The sequence below is a fragment of the Caloenas nicobarica genome, chromosome 6, assembly GCF_036013445.1.
Source record: "Caloenas nicobarica isolate bCalNic1 chromosome 6, bCalNic1.hap1, whole genome shotgun sequence".
Classification (NCBI taxonomy): domain Eukaryota; kingdom Metazoa; phylum Chordata; class Aves; order Columbiformes; family Columbidae; genus Caloenas; species Caloenas nicobarica.
In genome coordinates this window covers 6,035,423-6,057,488 of record NC_088250.1, presented here as the reverse complement: position 1 = coordinate 6,057,488, position 22,066 = coordinate 6,035,423, and the positions used below count along the sequence as shown (strand labels likewise).

Sequence of the window (22,066 nt, the reverse complement as noted above, 5' to 3'; positions counted from 1 at the left end):
ACATGAACAAGCTGAGCTATCCCATCCCAAAATATGAGAGACCTCTGCTGCTCTTCTGTAAACAGAGACACAACCCCTGCAACCTGGGCATGTGCTGTTCTTTTCTTTTTCTTCAGCAAGGAAAACCATGCAGGATGCACCCAGCTATGTGGTCACGGACCCCGCAAGCCCTGCATCCCGCAACCCCTCGCGCTCCTCCTTTTGAAGCCAAAATAAACCCTTCAACCCAACAGCCTCCGTAGGCGGGAGGGAGGCAGGTAACAAACCTGGAACTCTTGCGGAGGACCGGGCACAAGGCATCGATGAAAGCAACAGCTCAGTGGGGAGGAGACGGAGCCCGTCTGAACTTACCCAGGCAGCAGAGGCGGCGGTGGCTGGGATCTGGTGGTGGGAACAGGCACCGTGCGGAGTTTTATAGGGTGCCCCGGCCCCTGGGGGAGCAGGCGCATACCTTCCGCCTGAAACTCCTCAGCAACCAGCAGTTTTCTCCTGGAAAGCTCCCCTGGGTGATTAAACGGCTCCCTCTTTCATCTATCATGTTTTGCTTCCATTTAATACTGAGTAAGATTGAAATGATTCGGGCTACAGGCATTAATTACCTTCCTTCCTAAGGCCAAAGTACGATTTAGGTCTTATGCCACCAGGCAGGAGAGCTTTTCAGCAGAATTTAGGGCAGCACATCCCCAGCACATCGCTTCCCACCTTCATCCAAGCGCAACCAATTCAGCTGCCCCGTGCACTTGGGGTGAGCTCAGGGATGCGGCTGAATGCCAGAAATGTGCATCTGTAGGTAAACGCTGCAGTCTCAGTGATGTCAGGAAAAACAGGGGGGCTGCAGGGGTGAGGGTGCTGGGGGACCACGCACAGCTGGGAGCAAAATGCTGGTGGGCATTTCTCGGCCCCAGGTGCTACAGATGCAGAGATGGGAACTTGAGCTAGCCCGGCGTTGACCAGGTTGTTATGCTTTTGGATCCACTGAGAGAATTTTGCCCTTTTTTGTTATTATTCCTCATGTCTGAGGTATGAATTCTGTTTCGAAGGCAATTTTTAGAAGCAAAGTAATCATGGACTCTGGAGTCCAGCCCTGAAGGTGATGCACACCAAAACTTACTAATTTTACCCGGTGAGCTGATTTCCGAGGCCAAGAGCCTTTCCCTCCTGCTCTTTGGATATGCTGACAGTGCTGAGCCAGAAGTTCACAGCTATGCTTCCTTGTGATGGGGTGACATCGTCAAGACATTTTTAATTACAGGCTGCGGCGTGACACGAGCTTGCTCTGCTGAAAGCCTGTTAGCTGCTGAACAGCTGGGGAGCCGCCAAAGTCCCGACCTGCACTTAAACATGAATCACTTGCTCATTGGCAAGAAGGAGTTGCTGACGTGGTCCCAAGTGAGGGAATGAGCCATCAAGCTCTAGGGGCAAGGAAAGTTTGAAGAAGGCTTTTCATTTCACACCAGCAAAGCCCAGATGAAGGCACAAGCATTTTCTGCCCCAGAATAAACCACAGCAAGTACCAGGGCACATGTACTATGCATGTGCAGAGCCAGGGGGTGTCAGCATTGCTGTTGAAGGCATGCCTTGTAGGGGTTTTAGGGTCATTTTAGTTCTTAGCATGACTTGGCCTTGCAGAGCCATGGTTGATAGCACTGAATTGTCCCCAGTGACTCCTCCCTGCCCTGCCTGCCAGGGCAAAAAAAGCCTTTCGGAGGTGCTGGGGTTAAGCCCAGCTCATTTTAACATCGTTCTGGAAGGGGAAAGAGGAAATCAGCATTTCCAAAGTGCAGCAGAGGACATGTGCTTCAGACAAAAGCAACCTTCCAGCCTGCTGGAGTAAGGCTGTGGGTTCACCGCAGCCTCCTAAATGGCAATTTGGTGAGCAGGAAAAGTTGAGAGTTACTTTAAGCTTTACCTTGCTGCATTTTACACTACTCTTGAATAACAAAATGATGCCACAGGTGCACCTTGGACCCACGACCTAAGAATTAAACCCTTCTGCCCATCAGGACTTCACTAATCACCTTCCATGTCTTTTTGGTGCTTTGTTGTTTTGGGGTGGGTTTTTTTTGGTTTTTGGTTGGTTTGGGTTTTTGTTTGGTTTTGTTGTTGTTGTTGTTGTTGTATTGTTGGGGGTTAGTTGGTTGGTTTGGGGTTTTGTGGTTTTGTTTGGTTTGTTTTGGGGTGTTTGTTTGTTTGATGTTTTTGGTTTTTGCTGGGATCTTCTGATTTTTTCAGTTTTGTGACCCAGTTTAAGTACTTGAGATTCTGCTCACATTGGACCGTTGTGTCCCAGAAAAATATCCATGGATGCAAGCATGCTTGAAATAAATGCACAGGGGAACTCAGCGAGGGCGTGTTGCTAAATATGAGATCTGTGTACTGAAACAAATCCTTTGCTTGAAGAAGGCAACAGGGGAAACAAAAGGCACGTGTCAGGAAGTTAAAAACAATCAGATTTGTGTAATGAATGAGATTAAAACAAATGAAAACCATAGGGGAAAGAGCTATTCCTGGAAACGAAGGTATTTGGGAGAAAGACAAGGACTGGTTTTTCCAACTCCTATTCATTTCAGGGAATGAGCACTTTCTGCTTGAGACATGACTTTCTCTGGAGGAACCACAAAACTGAGAAAATTTCACAAAACTGAACATGTCAGACCCATTTTCTTGACTTCTGAAATGGACCCCGGGGTGTCTGGCCATCTCGGCCCTGGTTCTTCCTGCAGATAAGGGCATGAGGAGAAACATGGCCCAGGACCGATCCTCGTTGTGTTCTTGCTGGGGCAGACTTGGGGTGCTTCAGGGTGTCACGGGAGAGTGATTTAGGGTTCTGCTTGCTGCAGAAAAAGGTTTGGGTCACTCAAAGAAAAGTGCGACTTAGAGGAATTCAGTGGCAGGTTCACTCTATTATTTACTGCATGGGGAAATATGCCAAGCCGAATGCTGCTTACCTTCTCTCCAGAGGCCCGGTATCCATTCACTCCAAAGTCTGTATGCTAAGACTCTCAAAGCCAACTTTCAGGCATCAAAATTCATAGAAATAAATAGTTTAATAGAGTGGAATAGCAGGAGGGCTGACTGGAGGTGGGTACCTGCACAGAAGTTCCACTCAAGCACAGAAAAACCATAGATTTTTCTGTCTTTACAGACCATTCACACCATGATTCAGTCCAATAGCAACATTTGAGTCTGGGGTCTTCTTGCTTCTCATTGGGTCTTTTACACTGATCTCAAATGGGCCTTTGTTTTGTTTGACTGTAGTTATCGTTTAGCGTCCATAGCCTTGAAGGTGCTGTTTTGGCTGAATGCCACTTCTTCAAGCAGCTCAACAACTTTTTTGTGGGGAAAAACGCTTCCACAACCAGCAAGATGCCAAAAATGCTTTCCAAGAGTTCAACGAATCCTGAAGCATGGGTTTTTATGCTACAGGAATAAAAAAAGTTATTTCTCGTTGGCAAAAATGCGTTGAGTGTAATGGTTCCTATTTTGATTAATAAAGATGTGTTTGAGCCTAGTTATAATGATTTATAATTCAGTCCAAAACCACAATTACTTTTGCGCCAAGCAGCTGCAAAACAATAACGTGAAATAGACTGGTCTTAGTAGAGTCTACTGGGGAGGTTATCCCATTAGAAAGAAGGGAAAATCCATCATGCATTAATTCTGCATTTTGAACCGCTGCTTTGACTTTTGCCTGGAAGAATCTCAAGGATGTATGATAAGGTGCCTGCAGGAAACTATTACCTTGTGAATATAATAGGCCCAGGCAGGATCTCTTAGCAAAGCATATTTTATTAATGATTTTGCAAGACTGGGTGTTCTACCTAATGGTAGGCACACAGAATAGGGCAAAAAGCACCTGCTTATATTCCCATCCTTTAAATCCCAGCCGCTAATTCCCTCCTCTGTTCGCTGGTGGTTGGGTACTTCAGGGTTTACAGACTACCCAACGCCTGCCTCAGTTTACCTATCTCATTCATCTAATTCTAACAATCACCTCGCCTTATTGACTTATTTAAAATACGGATCCCTTGCTCTTTGTCTACCCTTCCCCCTAGTTTAACTTTTTAAATACAGGAATCAGTTTGCATTCTGGGATTAGTTTGAAGAGACTTTGTCTTACATTAAAGACTCATAGTCTGATGTCTCTCAGTCCTTCTCCCTGCTGGGGCCAGGTGAGTTGTAAAAACAAGAGTCTCTCTTCAATGGCCCCTTATAGTGCCTTTATGACTTTTTCACAGGCCTGTTCTCTAAACACAGATGTTCTACTTGTGATTTATGTGCTTTTCTATACGCCAGTTGCAGTTGCTCGAGCACTTTTACAATGCTCCTCCTCGCCATTCTTGCTTTATTCCCATACGTTCCACCCCATTAGTCAAGAGACAGCTTCTGCTGGGGGTGGCAAAGCCAGAGGCGTTCGCTTGGTCTTGTGAGGTGTAGCACAGAGCAATTTACAGAGGTACACCATAAACACATATAGAAAAAGGAATAAACACATCTCTACAATAACGCTTTGAATCAAGTGCTCCATTCATCTTGTCAAGGAATTAAACCAGTCATTCAGCGAGGTGTTATCAATAGATTGCTTCATTTGGTCCTGCAGATGTTAAACATCATCAGTTATGTTGAAGCAACACATGCCTTCACAGTCAAAGCAGCTTTTACAGCCACTATCTACTAAGAAAAAAACAACAATAAGAAACATTAATATCAAAATCCTTTAGCATAGTATAATTCTGTTATACAGCTACCAGGGTTGTTGTGCTAATAAAACATATTGTTAGAAGATCTGCAGCTCTTAGTCTTCTCTTAATACAAAAGGCAGATGAATTAGTTGCAGTAGAGCCTAACCAAATCTAAGTATTTGCAAACTGGTCTTGTGGAAACATATCCTGGGCATATGCTTGTAGTATAAGATTGCAAAGCATGACGAGCCAGCCTGTGATAGGGAAGGAAAACAGGAGTGTCATCACCTTCCAGTAATACATACATGTTGCTCCAGCTCCTGCAGCTGATGTCACCTTGGGTCTGATAACCCGATGGGACATAATTCCCCGCAGTTTGGAGAGCTCTGGCTTGTGCTTTTTCAGATTGGACTTCAATGCGATGTGTTCTCGACACCAGTAACACTGTTCCAACATTGTTTCCTCTAGAAAAGGTAGATGTATTTATTGGAGATACCTGAAATACAAGAACTCGAGAATCTTGTATTAACAAAGGTTATAAAGTAAGAAGAGAAGTCGGGTTACAGAGCCGTACAGCATTCTGTGGAGTTATATGAATTTTTACATCGAGATTAATAGGCTGTGGTCCCACTTCACAGTCTATTGATGTGAATAATTCAATTTCCCCTGTAGTTAGTCCTGACACCGTACCCACAGCAGTGTACACATATTGCCACCCCCTAGAGGGGACAGGGGACCCAAATAATTGACCTGCCAGGTGTTTAAGGCCCACTGACCCCATTTTATCTTTCCCCATTGTATACATAATGCCCTTAAATGTAACTGTGTACAAGTAGCACAATTATACGCGCATGTTTTGTAAGTATATAATAGCCAGGGGGATTGATTGTGAGCCATGTCCCATGCATGTGCAGTATAAACTCATCAATATTCACAAGCTATATGCACATTTAGAGCTTGAGCATGCAGCTCGGCAGAGATCATATTATCTACTTCCCTGTTGTTTTGTGACTCAAGTGAATCAACTTTATTGTCATCTTTTATTAACCCTTCACAAGAGGAAGCCTCGTCCACAGAAGATGTAGGGATCTCCAATGCCCCAAAATTCCCAAAAAGACATGTAATTATTTTGTTGTGGCTGGTATTTCTCTAAGCTGTCCATGCCAAACTATTCCTAAAAATGGTATAGTAGTACCCTGTGTTTTAGTCAGATTAATCGTCCAGCCTTGGGTAAATGCACTTTCAGAAATTCAGCAGCTGCTTCAGTTTCTTGTGAAACTGCCATAATCAATAGATCATTCCTTCAAGGTATTTGCCAGAGTGCCTACATCACCCATAGCATTTGTCACTGCTGGTATAGTCATGGGTTTTAGTGAGACAGGCGCTCCTCGCAAAAGCTGCATTTCAATACTTCTCGCCACTGCTACCCCATCTTGATAGGATCCTATAATCAATGCATAAGCCATCTGCATCTGCCACACTAAATCAATACCCTCCTCCATTGTACACAAATTTTTGAGAGACAACACCAATTCAACAGGTTCAGCACATGCTGTTAAAACCGCTGCACACAACAACTGATACAGCACAGGTGCAATAATACCTCGCCCATCAGGACCTCTGACATTTTGCAGCTGAGCATATCCTCCTTGTATCCAATCATCATTGGCTATAGGGTTTAATAAATCTTTTTGATCTGCTAATAAACGGACAGATGCATCTCCGCTGTCTCGAGCTCACAAAATCCATGCCAGTATTCCTTTCCCACTCATCTTCTGAGGGATCTCTAAAAATTCCCTGAACCCTTTCAGAGCGTAAGTATGCATGATCTACCCCCCATCACTTGTTCCTGCGGCCACATCATTTGCACAGGGGGCTGTGCTCCTACCACCTCCCTGGCTTTTAAGTCAGGCTCAAATTCAAACTCACTATCGGAGTCTGAGGATTCATTCCAAGTGTTTCCATCCCATTCTTCAGTTTCCTCATCTGTAGAATATCAGGAGGATGAGGAGCCCACGTAAGTATAATTTCAATTTTTTCCTCTAACTTTTGTATCTTCTCCTTTTTTTCCCCCTGTAATTGTTTCATCAGCTGCTTCGTTTTTAAGGACAATAATGGTTCAGCAGGTTTCTTACCTTCTGTTTCCTCCCTCAGATCTTGACCCTGGCTGCTGTTAGCTGCTCTCCCAGAGCTTTCCCATCATGCCAATTAACACGAGCCCATTCCTCTGAGAATTTAGGACTTGGAATCACCCCACACCTCGTAAATAATTAGTGATACCACCTGCCATCCCACTTCTGACACCAATTTGTCACGGGAGAGTGATTTAGACTTCTGCTTACTGCAGAACAATGTTTGGATCACTTGAAGAAAAGTGCGACTTAGAAGAGTTCAGTGGCAGGTTCACTCTATTATTTACTACATGAGGAAATACGCCACTTACCTTCTCTCCAGGGGTCCAATATCAATTTGCTCAGAAGCCCATATGCTAGGATACTCAAAGCAAACTTTCAGGTATCAAAATTCATAAAATAAATAATTTAATGGGGTAGAATAGCAGGAGGGCTGGCTCGAGCTGGGTGCCTGCGCAGAGGTCCCAACCAAACACAGAAAACCATAATTTTTGTCTTTACAGACCATGATTCAGTCCAATAGCAATATTTGAGTCTGGGGTCTTCTTGCTTCTCATTGGATCTTTTTCACTGATCTCAGATGGGCTTTTGTTTTGTTTAACTGTAGATATTGTTTAGAGTCCATAGCCTTGAAGGTGTTGTTTTGGCTGAATGTATCTTTTTCTTCTCAGCAAAGTGCAAAACAGGCCCAGTTTTGAAGATGTCCATCATGTTTTTGCATTAGTCTTGAAGTCATTATTTCCTCAGCGGTCAATTCTGTTCTTCCCAGCAAAGTGTGAACTAGACCTGAGCTCACAGATGTTCAGTGTAGTCTATATTCGCTTTCGGTAAATAGGAGAAGAACTTTGCGGTTTAATATTTCAGCAAATTCAGCTTACTAAGTAACATGAAGCAGACAGTGTATTACAAATCTCACAACCTTATAATTCTAGGTGATTCATTCTATTTATTTATTTATTTACTTAAGCTAAATGATTGACATGAAACTTAAATTGGGCTCATCCAGTGACCTGTGAATAGTAAAACCCATCACCATAGAGCCACGCTTGTCTGGCAGAGAGAGCTCAAATATCTCACCCAGGTTGCCATATTTATAGAATAAAGTGGTTGACTCGTAGCCAAGGTGCACTCAGTGGGAAAGGTCTGCACGAGACTCCCTGCACCCACAAGTTCTCGGTGTTCAGTGTGTCATTGCTGCCTTGTGGGTTTGCTAACAGGAGTTCTTGGCCTGGCTGAAGCTCAGACCTTTACCTGCTTTGGAGCCTGGACCAAACTGCCGCTGGTTTGGCTGGGGGGGGTTGAGCGCCTCTGTCACACAGGGCCATGTGTGCAGCCTGGGGAGCGCAGCCCGGCTGGTGCTGCTGGGGACAGCCAGGCTGCAGCTGCTCTGTGCTGCCCCGGGGCTGCGGACGATCCAGTTCCACGGTGCCACACGCTCTCTATAATTGCCAGGTCCTCGAGTGGGCTGATGCTCCACGGCGTCACTGAGGCTGGCATGTCCCCACCAGGAGGACTTGTCACCGTGCGCCAGGGCAGGGGGAGACGTGTGCTGGGGCAGACACAGCCCGGCAGGGATGAAGGGTGTCTTGTCTCCTCTCCTGCCCTGCAAGCCCACAAGTCCCATCCTGCTGCAGCAGCCCCCGTGCCATGCACCACCCGAGGAGCAGCCTGCACCCACCACCCCTTCCCATTTCACCATCTCCAGCTGCAAGTTGGTGTTTCTCCGGGGCTGCAACCCCCATGCAGTGAAACCCTTGCTTTTACCCCCGGAAGTCTCCCGCACCCCTCTTGCAGGGTGCCTGGTTATTTCCCTGCATTCCGATCACTATTTCTGGCTTGGGAGTTGCTGATGGAGGGAAGCAGCTCCCAGCTGGTCCCCAGGGGCATCTCCCCACGGCACAGGAAGGAAACGCGGCCCCAGGCAAGGCCAGAAAGCCGGTGCAGGGCTTGCAGCATGGGCAGCTAAGCCCGAGCATCCTTGCCTTGCCTCCAAGTCATGGCATTGCTTGACCACATCCTCATCTGCAGAAAGAAGGGGTGGGTGTGGGAAAGGCACCTGCAAGGCTGGTACGACATGTTTCCCCAGCTGCGCCGAAGCACAGACATGCTCTGACAAACGCAAGGCTTCCCTCTCTGCAAGACCGCTGGGATTTCAGCAGTTAAGACCTCCCAGCAGGCAGGTTATTTTACCTGTTTCCTCTTCACCTTGCAGTAGCTCACCCTATCTTCTCCCCAGGAACCTCCACTGCGAGCACTGCTGCAGACACAGGAGGGAGCTGCCAACATGCAACAGCTCTGCCATCCTCCAAAAAGCACCTGGAGGATGTGGCAATGGCTTAGCAAGGCACGGCCTTGTCCAGGGTTGGCTTTTGGCTCCCATTGCTGTGACAGGGATGCCCGGGGCTTGTGTATGAGATGCAGAAAGGAATAAATTGGCTGACAGAGCAGAAGGAGAAAAAGCAAGCAGTGCCCAGGCTCAGCGTGTGCCCGCATGGCTGCCTGGCAAGCATGGGCAGCCTGTTGCTGACCTTCCCTGCCCACAGTTTGGAGCTTTGCCTCCTGGAGAAGACATAGCTGGTAGCTGGCTGACAGGAGGGCAACCAGCAGGTGGGCTCGGGGAATGGAGGGGGACAGCACCCCAGCCCTGGATGGGAGCCTGGGGCCCAGCACGTTTCACGGAAGGGCAACGCAGGTCCCTGAGCAAGCGGGAGCAGGTTCTGCAAGTGGAAGCAGCAACCCAGAGTCAGATATGTGTTTATCACGAACAGGCAAAACAGAGAGAGGTAAAGAGGAAGGCAGCCACGCTGGGGGCTGTACTAGGAGCCCCCCTCTCTGTGGGGGTCCCCAGGGGCCCGACGAGGGTGGGATTCGAACCCACGCGTGCAGAGCACAATGGATTAGCAGTCCATCGCCTTCACCACTCGGCCACCTCGTCCCTTGCTCCTGCCATTATTTTTTTAAGGATTTTTTTTCCCCCATTTTTCTTGGCCAAAGTCTGCAAACTCGTGGCTGTTTTTTCAGGGCATCTTCTGGGTACCCGGGCTGGGCAGGCAGAGCCCTGGCAGCCCAAATGGCTGGTGGTGGCAGGCAGCGGGAGGGGAATTCATTTGCCCCTCTCCATGTCCCCTTCTGTCCCTGTGTTCAGAGGATGGCAAAGGGCAAGGCGGCATCCATTTTGGTCGTAAAAGTGTGTGCCCCAGGCTTTGTTACTTGTCGTAGGTCCGCCAGCTTGTGTCCAGAGGGTTTTCCTGGACGATTCAGCACCAGTTGTGCAAATTAATGGGGAAGACGGTAGGGGTTCAGCCAGCACTGGATGACCTCTGCATTTCCCTAGTAGAGATAGTTTGGGTCATCTCTCCTCTGTGTGCTCCTCAGGGAGAGGAGGCAGAAGGAAACTCCTTATCCCAGAGTGGAGTTGCCTGGGACAGAGAGCTGGGGGTCTTCACTCCTTGGGGCAAGGCAGAGACCCCCAGCAGTGCCCCCAGCTTGGAGCGGGGAGGAAAAACAGCCCCCGGGCCCAGGCACCACTGGGAGTCGAACCCAGGATCTCCTGTTTACTAGACAGGCGCTTTAACCAGCTGAGCCATGGCGCCCACCTGCCCCACTGCCATGGGGCACCCCACACCGCTGCCCCAGCTCCAGGGTACCCCTGTCCCCATCTCGAAAGCAGCTAAGGATGAAACATATGCCACAGCACCCTCCAACTGTGCCAGCTGCCCAAGGGGACACTCCACTGGGGACATCCCCAAACCCCAGCACTGGCAGCTCCTGGGTACAGTGAACTCTGTGCGCCCCCCCCGCACAGGCAGGTGTGGGGCAGGGTCCCTGTGGGGGACAGGATATGAACCAGGTCCCAGCTGTGCACCCCAGCTCATTGATCTAGGGTATGATCCTCATTCAGGCTGTAAAAAGTCTTGGGTTGAACTCCTGGACAAGTCCTCGTTTGTCTGTCCACTGTCCCACTCTGCTTTTTTGGAGAAGCAAAAGGCTATGGAGATGCTGGGGGTTGAACCCAGGGCCTCTTACATGCAAAGCAAGCGCTCTCCCGCTGAGCTACATCCCCCTGGACCTGCCTTGCACCCAACGTTCTTGTCACTCCCGGAAAATCCTTGTCACTGCTTCCTTCTCCCGACCCTGCAGCTGCTGACGTGGGGTTCAGTGCAGGCACTGGGTGTCCCTGGGCTGGCCAGGGTCTGGGATGGGGTCACGGTTGTGGGGCAGCCCAGGGACATGGTTTTCTGGATGTGGCCCCCAGGCAGAGCTGCCTGGTGGGGACATGGTGACAGCAGGACCCCGCTCTGCCATCCCCCACTCCCTGACAGCCCCTTCCCCGACCAGGACGGCACAAGCCCTCACCGTGTGTTGCGTTAAGAGGATTAATTCAGCAGAAGTTAAACCCCCTTGCGATCCAGCGTGACCTCAGTGCGTGCACTGGGGGCTGGGGGCGGCTGGGCTTAACCCCTGAGTGATGCTCAATTACATCAAATAACCTCAAGTCAGCACTATAAGTCCGATTGTGCTCAACGGCCAGTCCGGCGTACGTGCTGGCACAGAATTCACAAATGCCATAATATATAAGTCTGAGCGCATTAACATTGAATTTGCACAATTAGACTCACTAATAGTGCGGGTCAGTGGCAATCATTGAATTTATGCGCTGGCACAGACACACAAATAGTAGAATAATACTATAAGTCTGAGCACATTCAATGAGGAATTCTCACGACTAGATCCCCAAAGAATGAGGTTTATTAAAGCAACAGGCCCAAGTTCTTTTAGATGCCGTTGATAGATACACTGTCTGCAAAAACACGCTTGAGTTGCAAAAACACATTTTAGTTGAAATACCAACGTTAGTTGCAAGAAATAAGTATTGATACTACATATATATAAAAATTCTAAGATGACTATACAGCGCTATTAATTTGATTACAAATACGTGCTTAAAGTCTAAGTGTCCTAGGGGAAAACTTGGTATAATTAAGTGCTCAAATCTTACCCAAGAGCGTCCTCCTGAGGATGGAGAAGACAGGCCCAGCACTTCAACTGGTCCCAGAAGTCCTATTATGCTGTTCCTTTGACTCCTCTGTGATGGTGTCTCCCCACAACCTTTCTCTATTGTTAGGGTATTTTATATTATTTTCTACATTTAGGTGGAGCATGAGTGACTCTAGTCATGCATACCTTTGTTACTGATTGGTGTAAAAAATGCTCGCTTCGATTTTTAAGGTTAAAAACTCAAATGAGTGTGCTTGAAAGTATGCTGGAGGCGTGTATTCTTTGAGATGGAGGTGTGTTTTGGTATTATAATGAGATTATCATGAGCAAAGTTCATCCATCAGGCAAATTTCTGGCTCAGGCAGATTTCTTCCCTGCTGTCTTATATGCTAAAGATGTGGATATAGTTTTATTCTTAAGTGCATCTTGATAATTAATTTCAGTAATTTGCCCCCTCAGTAATAATTCCACACCATGGTTGGGCTGTGTCTCTCTGCCCACAGGGCAGCAGGCAGCACCTTGGTCCCAGCAGTGGTGGGACCATCCCAGTAGGACACGCATCTCCCATGTGCCGGGCAGTGTCACCCCATGTGTGCCTTGTCCCCACAGGGGCTGTGCCCAGTGGTGGGTCCCCAAAAGGAGGGCTCGTCCGGGAGTTGAACCCGGGACCTCTCGCACCCTAAGCGAGAATCATACCCCTAGACCAACGAGCCGGGGTGCACAGCTGCCCAGGCACCCCCAGCCTGTGCCGGCCACTGGGGTGCTGGGGGCAGCGCTGCCCAGGGACCCCGGTGCTCTGGGCACCGCTCTTTGGGGACGGGCCCTGTCGCCAGCCCCTGGGGAGCAGAGCGGGGCTGAGGGGGGTGTGGGGATGCACCGGCCACCCCAGAGACTTTCCCACTTCCCAGGACAATGGGGCACCCAAGGGATATCAGGGGTGCCTGGAGCAGGGGACAGGTATCCCCCCCAGGTGGCTTAGGCTGGGGCTGTGATGGCCGAGGGGTGAAGGCGTTGGACTCAAAATCCAATAGGGTTTCCCTGCGCAGGTTTGAATCCTGCTCACAGTGAATAATTTTACCCACTGCCCTGGTGCCCATGGTGGAGATCCTGGGCGCCCTTGTGGGAGCTGGGAGCCAGGGCAGATCCAGCCCTGCACCTCCTCCCTGGCGAGCAGCTCCTGCACCAGAGAACCTGCTCCCTGGCTGAGTCCCCAGCAATGCCACGCGGTGGCCTTCCAGGCTTTGCAGACCTGGGAGAGGTTCCCAGGTTTTGCAGACCTGGGAGAGGCGAGGAAGCAGCCCTCAAGGGTAGCAGGATGGGGACCTGCAGACCATTCTGCCGAGATACCAAGCTGTTGCAGATGAGTAATTTAGGGTTCTGCTTGCCATGAAACAACATTTAGATCACTCGAAGAAAAGTGTGATTTAACAGAGTTCAATGGCAAGGCTCACTCTATTACTTACCGCATGGAGGAAATATGCCGAGTAGAATCAGGTGAGAGTTGCTTTAGAATGATTTCTATGGAGACAGAAGATGCGAAAGGGTAGAGGGAGGCCCTCCTGTTGAGTCACAAGGTTCAGAATGGACCCCCTTGCTTTCTAAACCCCTTCTCAGAGAGGAGCCTAGGTGCAGCTGGATCCAAACTTAGCCTCAGACTTGATCAATGGTTTAAGTCTAAGAGACACAGAGGGTAAAGGAATTTTATGTAAGGGATTACATGTATTCATGTCACAGAATCACAGAATCAGAGGATGTCAGGGATTGGAAGGGACCTCAAAAGCTCATCCAGTCCAACCCCCCCGCCGGAGCAGGAACACCCAGATGAGGTGACACAGGAAGGTGTCCAGGCGGGTTGGAATGTCTGCAGAGAAGGAGACTCCACAACCTCCCTGGGCAGCCTGCTCCAGGCTCTGGCACCCTCACTGGGAAGAAGTTTCTTCTCAAATTTAAGTGGAACCTCCTGTGTTCCAGTTTGCACCCATTGCCCCTTGTCTTATCATTGGTTGTCACCGAGAAGAGCCTGGCTCCATCCTCATGACACTCACCCTTTACGTGTTTATAAACATTAATGTGGTCACCCCTCAGTCTCCTCTTCTCCAAACTTAAGAGCCCCAGCTCCTCATCCTTTCCTCACACAGGAGATGCTCCACTCCCTTCAGCATCTTCGTGGCTGCGCTGGACTCTCTCCAGCAGTTCCCTGTCCTGCTGGAACTGAGGGGCCCAGAACTGGACACAATATTCCAGATGCGGTCTCACCAGGGCAGAGCAGAGGGGAAGGAGAACCTCTCTGACCTACTGACCACCAAAGGGTTATATGTGCACACCCAGTTCTTTATATCGCTTGGCTAAGACTTCAGTGTCATTATTCCACATCTCAGCCTGCTTACCTCCCCTAGAGGGGCCTGATGTCAGGTTGCTCTGAAGTCTGGATCCCAGGTGTCTCAAAGCAAGCTCTCAGGCATCAAAGTTGATGGGCAGCAAGTCTGGATACCAGGTCTCTTGAAGCAAACCCTGAGGCATCAGCGTTTGTAGAAATAAATAATTTAAAATAGTACTATAGCAGGAGGGTTGGCTCGAGTTGGGTGCCTTTGCAGAGGTCCCAACCAAGCATAGATATCCCAGGATTTTTATATCCTCTCAGACTATTTACCCACCTCTCACAACGTGATTCAGTCCAAAAGCAATATTTGAGTCTGGGGTCTTCTTTCTTCTCATTGGATCTTTTCCACTGATTGCAGCTGGGCCTTTGTTTTGTTTAACTGTAGATATTGTTTATAGTTCATAGCCTTGAAGGTGTTGTTTTGTCTGAATGAATCCTTTTCTTCCCAGCAAAGTACAAAACAGGCCCTATCCTGCAGATGTTCAGTGTAGCAGCTTTTGTTTACATGAAGTAGATGCAAGTATAGTAAATACGAGCAGAAATTTACAGCTTAAGATTTCAGCAAATTCAGCTTACTAAGTAACATGAAGCAGACAGTATATTACAAATCACACAACCGTATAATTCTAAGTGATTCATTCTATTTAGTACACATTCACTTAAGCTAAATGACTGGTATGAAACTTAAGTTGGGCTCACCGACTGATTTGTGAGTAGTAAAAACCGTTGCCACAGAGCCACACTTTTGTAGCAGAGAGCTCAAATATCTCATCCAGGCTGTCATATTTATAGAATAAAGTGGTTGACTTGTAGTCAAATTGCACACAGTGGGCTGAGCACCCCCTGATATCCCTTGGCTGCCCCGTTGTCCTGGGAAGCGGGAAAGTCTCTGGGGTGGCCGGTGCATCCCCACACCCCCCTCAGCCCCGCTCTGCTCCCCAGGGGCTGGTGACAGGGCCCGTCCCCAAAGAGCGGTGCCCAGAGCACCGGGGTCCCTGGGCAGCGCTGCCCCCAGCACCCCAGTGGCCGGCACAGGCTGGGGGTGCCCGGGCAGCTGTGCACCCCGGCTCGTTGGTCTAGGGGTATGATTCTCGCTTAGGGTGCGAGAGGTCCCGGGTTCAACTCCCGGACGAGCCCTCCTTTTGGGGACCCACGGTTGGGCACAGCCCTGGCAGAGACTGGGCACAGATGGGCAACGCTGCCTGGTACGGGGGGGGTGGGTGGTCTCAAGAGCTCGGCAGCTCCTGCCAACTCCAACTTTTGCTCTGAGCCCCCTGGGGAAGGAGGGCCAGGTGACCCACACACCCTTCAATGCCTGGGCAGGGGAGCGAAAGGGCTGTGGGCATTTGTCCATGGGCTGCAGGTGCCACAAAGTATCGCCAGGCCAACCATGCCCACAGGCAACCACAGAACTTTTTTAGGGCTCTTGGGAGGCAAAAGGCTATGGAGATGCTGGGGGTTGAACCCAGGGCCTCTTACATGCAAAGCAAGCGCTCTCCCGCTGAGCTACATCCCCTCTGCAAGAGCTGCAGTGGGGGCCTGAGAATGTCCCCTCGCTCTACATCACTATCCCACTGCCCACAACTCACCCTGCTCTGTCCGCAGGGTCCCAAAAACTAGACCATCAGGGGCTGCACTGCACCATCCCCATCGCTGCTTCCAAGGGGCTTCATCCTGGCCGTGGGGACATGCCCATCCCAAACGCTCTCCCATCTCCCCAGCACCAGGCACCACTGCCGTCCCACCAACCTGCCCCTGGTCCCACCACGGGCTGGGACCATGTGTGCAGGTCCCCAAAAGGAGGGCTCGTCCGGGAGTTGAACCCGGGACCTCTCGCACCCGAAGCGAGAATCATACCCCTAGACCAACGAGCCAGAGTGCTGCACTGGGGCAGGAACCCCCTGTTTGAGCTCCGGGACCCAGGGAGATGGTTGTGGTGGGGTGGAATCTGGGGGAGCGTGTTTTGGCCTCAATAGCTGTTCGCAGCTGGGAGCTCGCCCTTGCTGTGCCCTGGCTGCAGGGCTGGCACCCGGACATGGCCACGGGCTGGGACTGCCCTGGCTCCAAAAGCCGTGCGGCCAAGAGGACGAGGACAGGCAGCTGGACCCCAGGCACACGCAGCCCCCACGCAGAGGGGATGTAGCTCAGCGGGAGAGCGCTTGCTTCGCATGTAAGAGGCCCTGGGTTCAACCCCCAGCATCTCCATAGCCTTTTGCCTCCTCAAACCCGCCTCCTGCACAGCGCAGTGGTGACAAACTCCACCTCTGCCTCTGGAAGGTATCCCCAAAGGAGATCTGCCTGTGCCCACACCATGGCCCCTGGGCAGAGCTGCGCGGGGGTGACGCGGTGGCAGCAGGACCCCACTCTGCTGTGCCCCACTCCCTCGCCGCCCCTTCCCCAGCCAGGAGGAGGGCACAAGCCCTGGCCATGGCTGAGCTTTGTGTCTCTGCCCACAGGGCAGCGGGCAGGGCCCGCTCCTGGCAGCAACGGGACCGTCCCAGCAGAGGGGATGTGGCCAAGGTGTTAAGGCCACCTGTCCCCCCTGTGCCAGGCAGTGTCGCCCTGTCCACGCCCCATCCCCACAGGCGCTGTGCCCAGCAGCGGGTGCCCAAAAGGAGGTCCCACAGGCACCCAGCACAGGGCGAAGCGGAGCTGCCCAGAGCGCTGCCCTGTCCCACCGCACTGCCCCCGTGCGATGAGGCTGCCATGGACCCCAACCCCAGCCAGCCGTGGGTAAAATCTCTCGCTGTGAGCAGGATTCGAACCTGCGCAGGGAAACCCTATTGGATTTCAAGTCCAACGCCTTCACCCCTCGGCCATCACAGCCCCTGTCATTGCTATTTGGGGGCGGACATCCCAGCTTTGCCCTCGGGTTTGCTTTGGGGAGAAAATGCCCCCCAGCCTGGTGTGGGTCCATCTGCAGAGTCTCAGTACCCCCAGTACACACACGTACTGGGGCTGAGTAAAGAAAACATCTGGCGGTACTTACCGATGGCTGGGAAAAAGTCCGGGTGCAGCAGAGAGCCTCGCCACAGGGCAGGCACCAAAGGGACAGGTCCTCCAGTAACATCCAGGGAGACAACAGTTTCTGGCGTAAAAAGCTATGGAGATGCTGGGGGTTGAACCCAGGGCCTCTTACATGCAAAGCAAGCGCTCTCCCGCTGAGCTACATCCCCTCTGCTGGAGCTGTGGTGGCGGCCTGGGAATGTCCCCTCACTCCACACCATTGTCCCACTGACCCAGCTCACCCTGCTCTGACCCCATGGCCCTGGTCCCAAAAACAACCCTTGGGGCACACGCTGCCAGCTCTTGGGAGTCCAGCCTGCACACGAGGCACCGCAGCCTCATCGTGCCCTGGTAGTGCCAGCCAGCCAAAGAAGCTGTGTCTCCAAAAGGAGGGCTCGTCCGGGAGTTGAACCCGGGACCTCTCGCACCCTAAGCGAGAATCATACCCCTAGACCAACGAGCCGGGGTGCTGCACCCCATTGCACCCCCAGCTGGTGTGCCCCACAATTTTGGGGGGTTGGTGAGGCTGACTGATGCTGCTTTTTGCCCCTGGCACAGCCTGGAGCCGGCAAAACCATCTTACTGTTCCCTGGGATGTGGGGCCAGCGTTTGGAAGTGGCCACAGCACATACCTGCCCTGGCCCCAGTGGCTGTGGGGCAGCTGGACCACAGGGGTCAGCGGGGACCCCTGGACACAGCGCTGACCACACAGAGGGGATGTAGCTCAGCGGGAGAGCGCTTGCTTTGCATGTAAGAGGCCCTGGGTTCAACCCCCAGCATCTCCATGTCTTTTGGACTCCCCAGAGCCCAATCCCTGCCGGCTGTGGGGCTGGCACAGCCCCCCGGCCCTCCCAAAAAGCTTTGGGTCTGCCTGCAGGCACAGCTGGCCCAGGGCTGGGGCTCAGCAGTGGTGCACGGTGGGTGCAGTGGGTGCCTGCACCACAGCCCAGAAACCCGGCAAGATAGAAACTGCCCCACGTGCCCTGCCCGGCCCAAAGCTGGGGTGACTGTCTGGGGGTTCCCATCCTTTCTGGGTGGACCCAGGGTTTTACCTGGCCCCAGAGCAAGCAGTACTACCCTATGTTACCTCACTCTGCTGGAGAGAAGCTTACCTGGTGTAGGATCTGCTCGCCAGGGCGGAGGTGAGGTGCAGGGCTGGAGTTGCCATAGACCCCAGCGCCTTCCCACCACCCCTGCTGCCCCCAGCCCCAAGCCGGCTCCCATAGCAGTGGGTAAAATCTCTAAAATCTCTCGCTGTGAGCAGGATTCGAACCTGCGCAGGGAAACCCTATTGGATTTCGAGTCCAACGCCTTCACCCCTCGGCCATCACAGCCCCAGCCCAAAAGACCTGGGGGGGGACACCTGCCCCACACCCCAGGCACCCCCTGATATCCCTTGGCTGCCCCATTGTCCTGGGAAGCGGGAAAGTCTCTGGGGTGGCCGGTGCATCCCCACACCCCCCTCAGCCCCGCTCTGCTCCCCAGGGGCTGGCGACAGGGCCCGTCCCCAAAAAGCGGTGCCCAGAGCACCGGGGTCCCTGGGCAGCGCTGCCCCCAGCACCCCAGTGGCCGGCACAGGCTGGGGGTGCCCGGGCAGCTGTGCACCCCGGCTCGTTGGTCTAGGGGTATGATTCTCGCTTAGGGTGCGAGAGGTCCCGGGTTCAACTCCCGGACGAGCCCTCCTTTTGGGGACCCACAGCCCCACTCCCACCCTCCCACCAGAGAGCTCACCTGGGACCTGGCTGTCAACTTTTATCCCCCAAGAACACGCCGCACTTGCTGGGGCTTTGAGCTTAGTGAGACACACAGGACCGTCCCCCATCCCTGGGGTCCCAACCTTGTTTCCAGGCCTGTTGGTCCTGCAGGGTGACCCTGGTGTCAGGGCTGCAGTGGGATGGGGACAGGCGCTGGGCAGATGCCATGGCCGTGGCACACGCTATGGCTGTGGGGCCACCCATGGCAGTGGGGCAGGTGGGCGCCATGGCTCAGCTGGTTAAAGCGCCTGTCTAGTAAACAGGAGATCCTGGGTTCGACTCCCAGTGGTGCCTGGGCCCGGGGGCTGTTTTTCCTCCCTGCCCCAAGCTGGGGGCACTCTGCCTCGAGCAGGGGTCCCCAGTGGTCGCCACACATTTCTGCCCCACTAGGACTTCTTCCAGTGCCCGCGTCCTCCCATCCTCTTGCCCTCTGAGGAAGGTCCAGCTGCAACTTCTTGGTTACCTCATTTGGTGGGGGATGCATCCCCGTGTCCTGGCAGGGCTGGCTGCAGCTCCCCGCTTCTCTACCCCACTTTGTCCCCTCCCAGCGACAAAACTGGCCCAGCCCAGTCTGGGTGCACATTTTTACTGAAAGCTCATTTCAGGGTAGGACAGGGTCAGCGCTGGAGACACTGGGCAATATCTGGAAGTCGGGGTGGGGGCAGAAAGGACTTGGGAGCATCTCTGGGAAGTGGAGTAGGTGTTGTGGGGCTGGCAGCGGCGCTTGTCCAATGAGGGAACCCATAGGGATGAGGGAAAGGTGCTCCCTGAGGGTACCAGGGCTAAGGAATCTTCCGATGGATGTGGGGTCCTGGGAGAGGGGACCCCGGGCACAGGCTCTGCCGCGGAGTTGGGTCACAGGATCAGATGCCCTGCAGTGGGTTTCCAGCACTCGTTAGGGGCAGCAGAAGAGACGCAGGTCATTCAGGGCCGTGTCGTCCCTCTTCAGCCCCCACGCAGGATCCTGCCGCGTCTGGATGCCGCACACCGCCCTGGGGCACTGGGGGCTCCAGCCGCCCCACTGGCCCCAGGCAGACCCCGGCCCCTCCAGGACATGCCCGTCGGAGCAGACGAAGCGGGCGCTGGTGGCAGCCACCTCATCGCCCAGGAGCTCGTGATGGGGCGGCTGGACCCGCAGCGCGAAGCCCACCAGGCGCCCTCGGTGGGGGCACCACTGGGCTTCTGACCACTGGCCCCATCTAGATGGGGGAGAGAAGACGGTCGGTGCTGAGGCTGGGGGCTGCGGGAGGAGAAGGCCGCTGAGGAGGAGGAGGCTGCTCTCCAGCTTTGGGGAGGGGACCGCTGGGGGCTCACCTGCCACTCTGCGACTCAGCTGTGTAGCCACCACCGGGGTCCCCGCCGCGGGAGCAGTGCAGCCGAATCCCGTTGAGCGCCGTGTCATCCTTCACCACCCCCTGGGGCGCCTCTACCTGCGAGAGAACAGGGGTGGGGGGTTAACTCCTCCTGGGAGCAGGGTCCCCTGCCCGGCTGTGAGCACCAGCGTGGAGGCTGCACCTTAAAGCTGACGCCGCTGGCGCAGAAGCCCTTGGGGCACATCTCTGGCCAGGCCCAGTCTCCCCAGGGTCCCCCGTTGGACACGGCGATGACCAAGGCATCACTCCCACCCAGGTCCCACCGCGGCCCCTGCCCTGCAGCGCCTGCCAGCCCCGCAAGCAGGAGCAGCACCTGTCCCCCCGGCATGGCTGCCCTGCCCGCAGCCGGCACAAAGGGCTCTTATACCTACCAGGGCTGGCAGGAGGGACCTGGCAGCATCTCAGTAACCTTCCTGGGGTGCCCAGGCCTGTTGGACAGCCAGGATTAGCTGCAGGACAGCGATAATCCCCCTGCTGGGTGGGGTGCAGGGAGCTGATCCACCGGCTCTCTGTTTGGGTCCCTCTCCGGGCGGCTCACCCAGAGCCACCGGGCATCCCGGTGCCAACCTGGGCACGGGGCGGCATGAGGCTGGGGAACCTTCCTGTCCTGCCTGGGGCTCTTTTAGTCTTTTTATCTCTTTTTTGAGTTAAAACGAACAGGCACATACATTCACTGACACCTGCGATGGAAACCCGCTCCCATCACTCCCCAGGGTATCCATTTCATCACGGCTTCACGCTTCACTTGTCCCAGTTTGCTTTCCGGCTGCACCCTTCTCTTTCAGAGGGTTATCATCTTACTGCCTAACAGCCACTTTCTAGCATAACAACTCTTTTAAAGGATTTCTGAGTGGTTTTCTTTTTCATGAGTCTCAGATAAGAAACTTCCAACCGCCTCCATGCCAGGACCTGGCTGTCCTTTTAGACACTTCTTCAATTTCTTCTGCGGGGGCCACTCCGTTGTCTCCTGCAATCCCCTTTCCAAAATCAAACACTACTGCACGGGGACTGGTGACCTCTTCCCTTCGGGAAGATGCCGTGTCCATGGTGGGCCAGGGACTTGCTACTAGCTCACCCCAGGGGCTCAGACAGCGCTGGGAATCGCCGAGCCCTGGGTCTCCGTGCGCCAGGCAGGAGCCTGAGCCAGCCCCAGCGCAGGACGCGCCAGCCCGGGCTGTCCCCGTTCTCCCCGCGCTGCAGCAAAAAAGCTCCGACGAGGGTGGGATTCGAACCCACGCGTGCAGAGCACAATGGATTAGCAGTCCATCGCCTTCACCACTCGGCCACCTCGTCCTGTCCCGCGCCCCCCGCGGCCCCGCCCCTCGCTAACCGGCGGGGAGCCCCGCCCCTCATTAACCGGTACGGAGCCCCGCCCCTCATTAACCGGCGGGGAGCCCCGCCTCTCATTAACCGGCCCGCCGGCGGCCGCCCCGCAGGTGCCCAGCCCGCCCCACCGTGCCGAAGAGCGGCCCCGCCGCCCGCCCGCTGGAGGCCCGGCCCGGGCGCATCCTGCCGTCGCCCTCTTAGCGCAGTAGGCAGCGCGTCAGTCTCATAATCTGAAGGTCCTGAGTTCGAGCCTCAGAGAGGGCAGAGCTTTTTGCCGCTCCACCTGGCTGGCGGTGGGGGACGGGACGACGTTTTGCTGCCGTGTCAGCGGAGCCTGCAGCGGGCCCAGCTCCGTCCTCCCCCGGGGCGCTGCCCTCCGGACCCCCCGCTCCTGCCCGCCGCGGCGAGGCGGCCC

At 53.5% G+C, this 22,066-nt stretch overlaps 1 protein-coding gene and 18 non-coding genes across 19 annotated transcripts; 7 read left to right on the top strand and 12 right to left on the bottom strand.

Moving 5' to 3' along the window:
• Positions 1 to 9,667: 9,667 nt before the first annotated feature.
• Positions 9,668 to 9,749, bottom strand: TRNAS-GCU (transfer RNA serine (anticodon GCU)). The gene has a single exon. It is a non-coding gene; the product is annotated as a tRNA-Ser (tRNA).
• Positions 9,750 to 10,333: 584 nt separating this feature from the next.
• Positions 10,334 to 10,407, bottom strand: TRNAT-AGU (transfer RNA threonine (anticodon AGU)). Its single transcript has one exon. It is a non-coding gene; the product is annotated as a tRNA-Thr (tRNA).
• Positions 10,408 to 10,805: 398 nt separating this feature from the next.
• On the bottom strand, positions 10,806 to 10,877 carry TRNAA-UGC (transfer RNA alanine (anticodon UGC)). The gene has a single exon. It is a non-coding gene; the product is annotated as a tRNA-Ala (tRNA).
• A 1,576-nt stretch (positions 10,878 to 12,453) lies between these two features.
• Positions 12,454 to 12,525, bottom strand: TRNAP-AGG (transfer RNA proline (anticodon AGG)). Its single transcript has one exon. It is a non-coding gene; the product is annotated as a tRNA-Pro (tRNA).
• A 272-nt stretch (positions 12,526 to 12,797) lies between these two features.
• Positions 12,798 to 12,879, top strand: TRNAL-CAA (transfer RNA leucine (anticodon CAA)). The gene has a single exon. It is a non-coding gene; the product is annotated as a tRNA-Leu (tRNA).
• A 2,378-nt stretch (positions 12,880 to 15,257) lies between these two features.
• TRNAP-AGG (transfer RNA proline (anticodon AGG)) lies at positions 15,258 to 15,329 on the top strand. Its single transcript has one exon. It is a non-coding gene; the product is annotated as a tRNA-Pro (tRNA).
• A 307-nt stretch (positions 15,330 to 15,636) lies between these two features.
• TRNAA-UGC (transfer RNA alanine (anticodon UGC)) lies at positions 15,637 to 15,708 on the bottom strand. Its single transcript has one exon. It is a non-coding gene; the product is annotated as a tRNA-Ala (tRNA).
• A 286-nt stretch (positions 15,709 to 15,994) lies between these two features.
• TRNAP-CGG (transfer RNA proline (anticodon CGG)) lies at positions 15,995 to 16,066 on the bottom strand. Its single transcript has one exon. It is a non-coding gene; the product is annotated as a tRNA-Pro (tRNA).
• A 259-nt stretch (positions 16,067 to 16,325) lies between these two features.
• On the top strand, positions 16,326 to 16,397 carry TRNAA-CGC (transfer RNA alanine (anticodon CGC)). The gene has a single exon. It is a non-coding gene; the product is annotated as a tRNA-Ala (tRNA).
• Positions 16,398 to 16,936: 539 nt separating this feature from the next.
• Positions 16,937 to 17,018, bottom strand: TRNAS-UGA (transfer RNA serine (anticodon UGA)). The gene has a single exon. It is a non-coding gene; the product is annotated as a tRNA-Ser (tRNA).
• Positions 17,019 to 17,296: 278 nt separating this feature from the next.
• On the bottom strand, positions 17,297 to 17,368 carry TRNAA-UGC (transfer RNA alanine (anticodon UGC)). Its single transcript has one exon. It is a non-coding gene; the product is annotated as a tRNA-Ala (tRNA).
• Positions 17,369 to 17,589: 221 nt separating this feature from the next.
• TRNAP-AGG (transfer RNA proline (anticodon AGG)) lies at positions 17,590 to 17,661 on the bottom strand. The gene has a single exon. It is a non-coding gene; the product is annotated as a tRNA-Pro (tRNA).
• Positions 17,662 to 17,911: 250 nt separating this feature from the next.
• Positions 17,912 to 17,983, top strand: TRNAA-UGC (transfer RNA alanine (anticodon UGC)). Its single transcript has one exon. It is a non-coding gene; the product is annotated as a tRNA-Ala (tRNA).
• Positions 17,984 to 18,450: 467 nt separating this feature from the next.
• On the bottom strand, positions 18,451 to 18,532 carry TRNAS-CGA (transfer RNA serine (anticodon CGA)). The gene has a single exon. It is a non-coding gene; the product is annotated as a tRNA-Ser (tRNA).
• A 274-nt stretch (positions 18,533 to 18,806) lies between these two features.
• TRNAP-AGG (transfer RNA proline (anticodon AGG)) lies at positions 18,807 to 18,878 on the top strand. Its single transcript has one exon. It is a non-coding gene; the product is annotated as a tRNA-Pro (tRNA).
• Positions 18,879 to 19,172: 294 nt separating this feature from the next.
• On the top strand, positions 19,173 to 19,246 carry TRNAT-AGU (transfer RNA threonine (anticodon AGU)). The gene has a single exon. It is a non-coding gene; the product is annotated as a tRNA-Thr (tRNA).
• Positions 19,247 to 19,653: 407 nt separating this feature from the next.
• On the bottom strand, positions 19,654 to 20,653 carry VMO1 (vitelline membrane outer layer 1 homolog). Its single transcript, XM_065638239.1, has 3 exons — positions 20,468 to 20,653; positions 20,267 to 20,382; positions 19,654 to 20,151 (listed from the first exon to the last, which is right to left on the bottom strand). The coding sequence occupies exons 1-3, from the start codon at positions 20,651 to 20,653 to the stop codon at positions 19,848 to 19,850; spliced, it is 606 nt and encodes a 201-aa protein (XP_065494311.1). The 3' UTR covers positions 19,654 to 19,847.
• Positions 20,654 to 21,536: 883 nt separating this feature from the next.
• TRNAS-GCU (transfer RNA serine (anticodon GCU)) lies at positions 21,537 to 21,618 on the bottom strand. Its single transcript has one exon. It is a non-coding gene; the product is annotated as a tRNA-Ser (tRNA).
• A 224-nt stretch (positions 21,619 to 21,842) lies between these two features.
• TRNAM-CAU (transfer RNA methionine (anticodon CAU)) lies at positions 21,843 to 21,915 on the top strand. The gene has a single exon. It is a non-coding gene; the product is annotated as a tRNA-Met (tRNA).
• Positions 21,916 to 22,066: the final 151 nt, after the last annotated feature.

Coding starts and splice junctions, on each gene's coding strand:
- VMO1 (XM_065638239.1), bottom strand. CDS start 20,653: ATGCCGGGGGGACAGGTGCTGCTCCTGCTTGCGGGGCTGGCAGGCGCT. Junction 20,383..20,467: donor CCAGCGGCGTCAGCTTTAAG/GTGCAGCCTCCA, acceptor GTTCTCTCGCAG/GTAGAGGCGCCCCAGGGGGT. Junction 20,152..20,266: donor GCTGAGTCGCAGAGTGGCAG/GTGAGCCCCCAG, acceptor TCCCCCATCTAG/ATGGGGCCAGTGGTCAGAAG.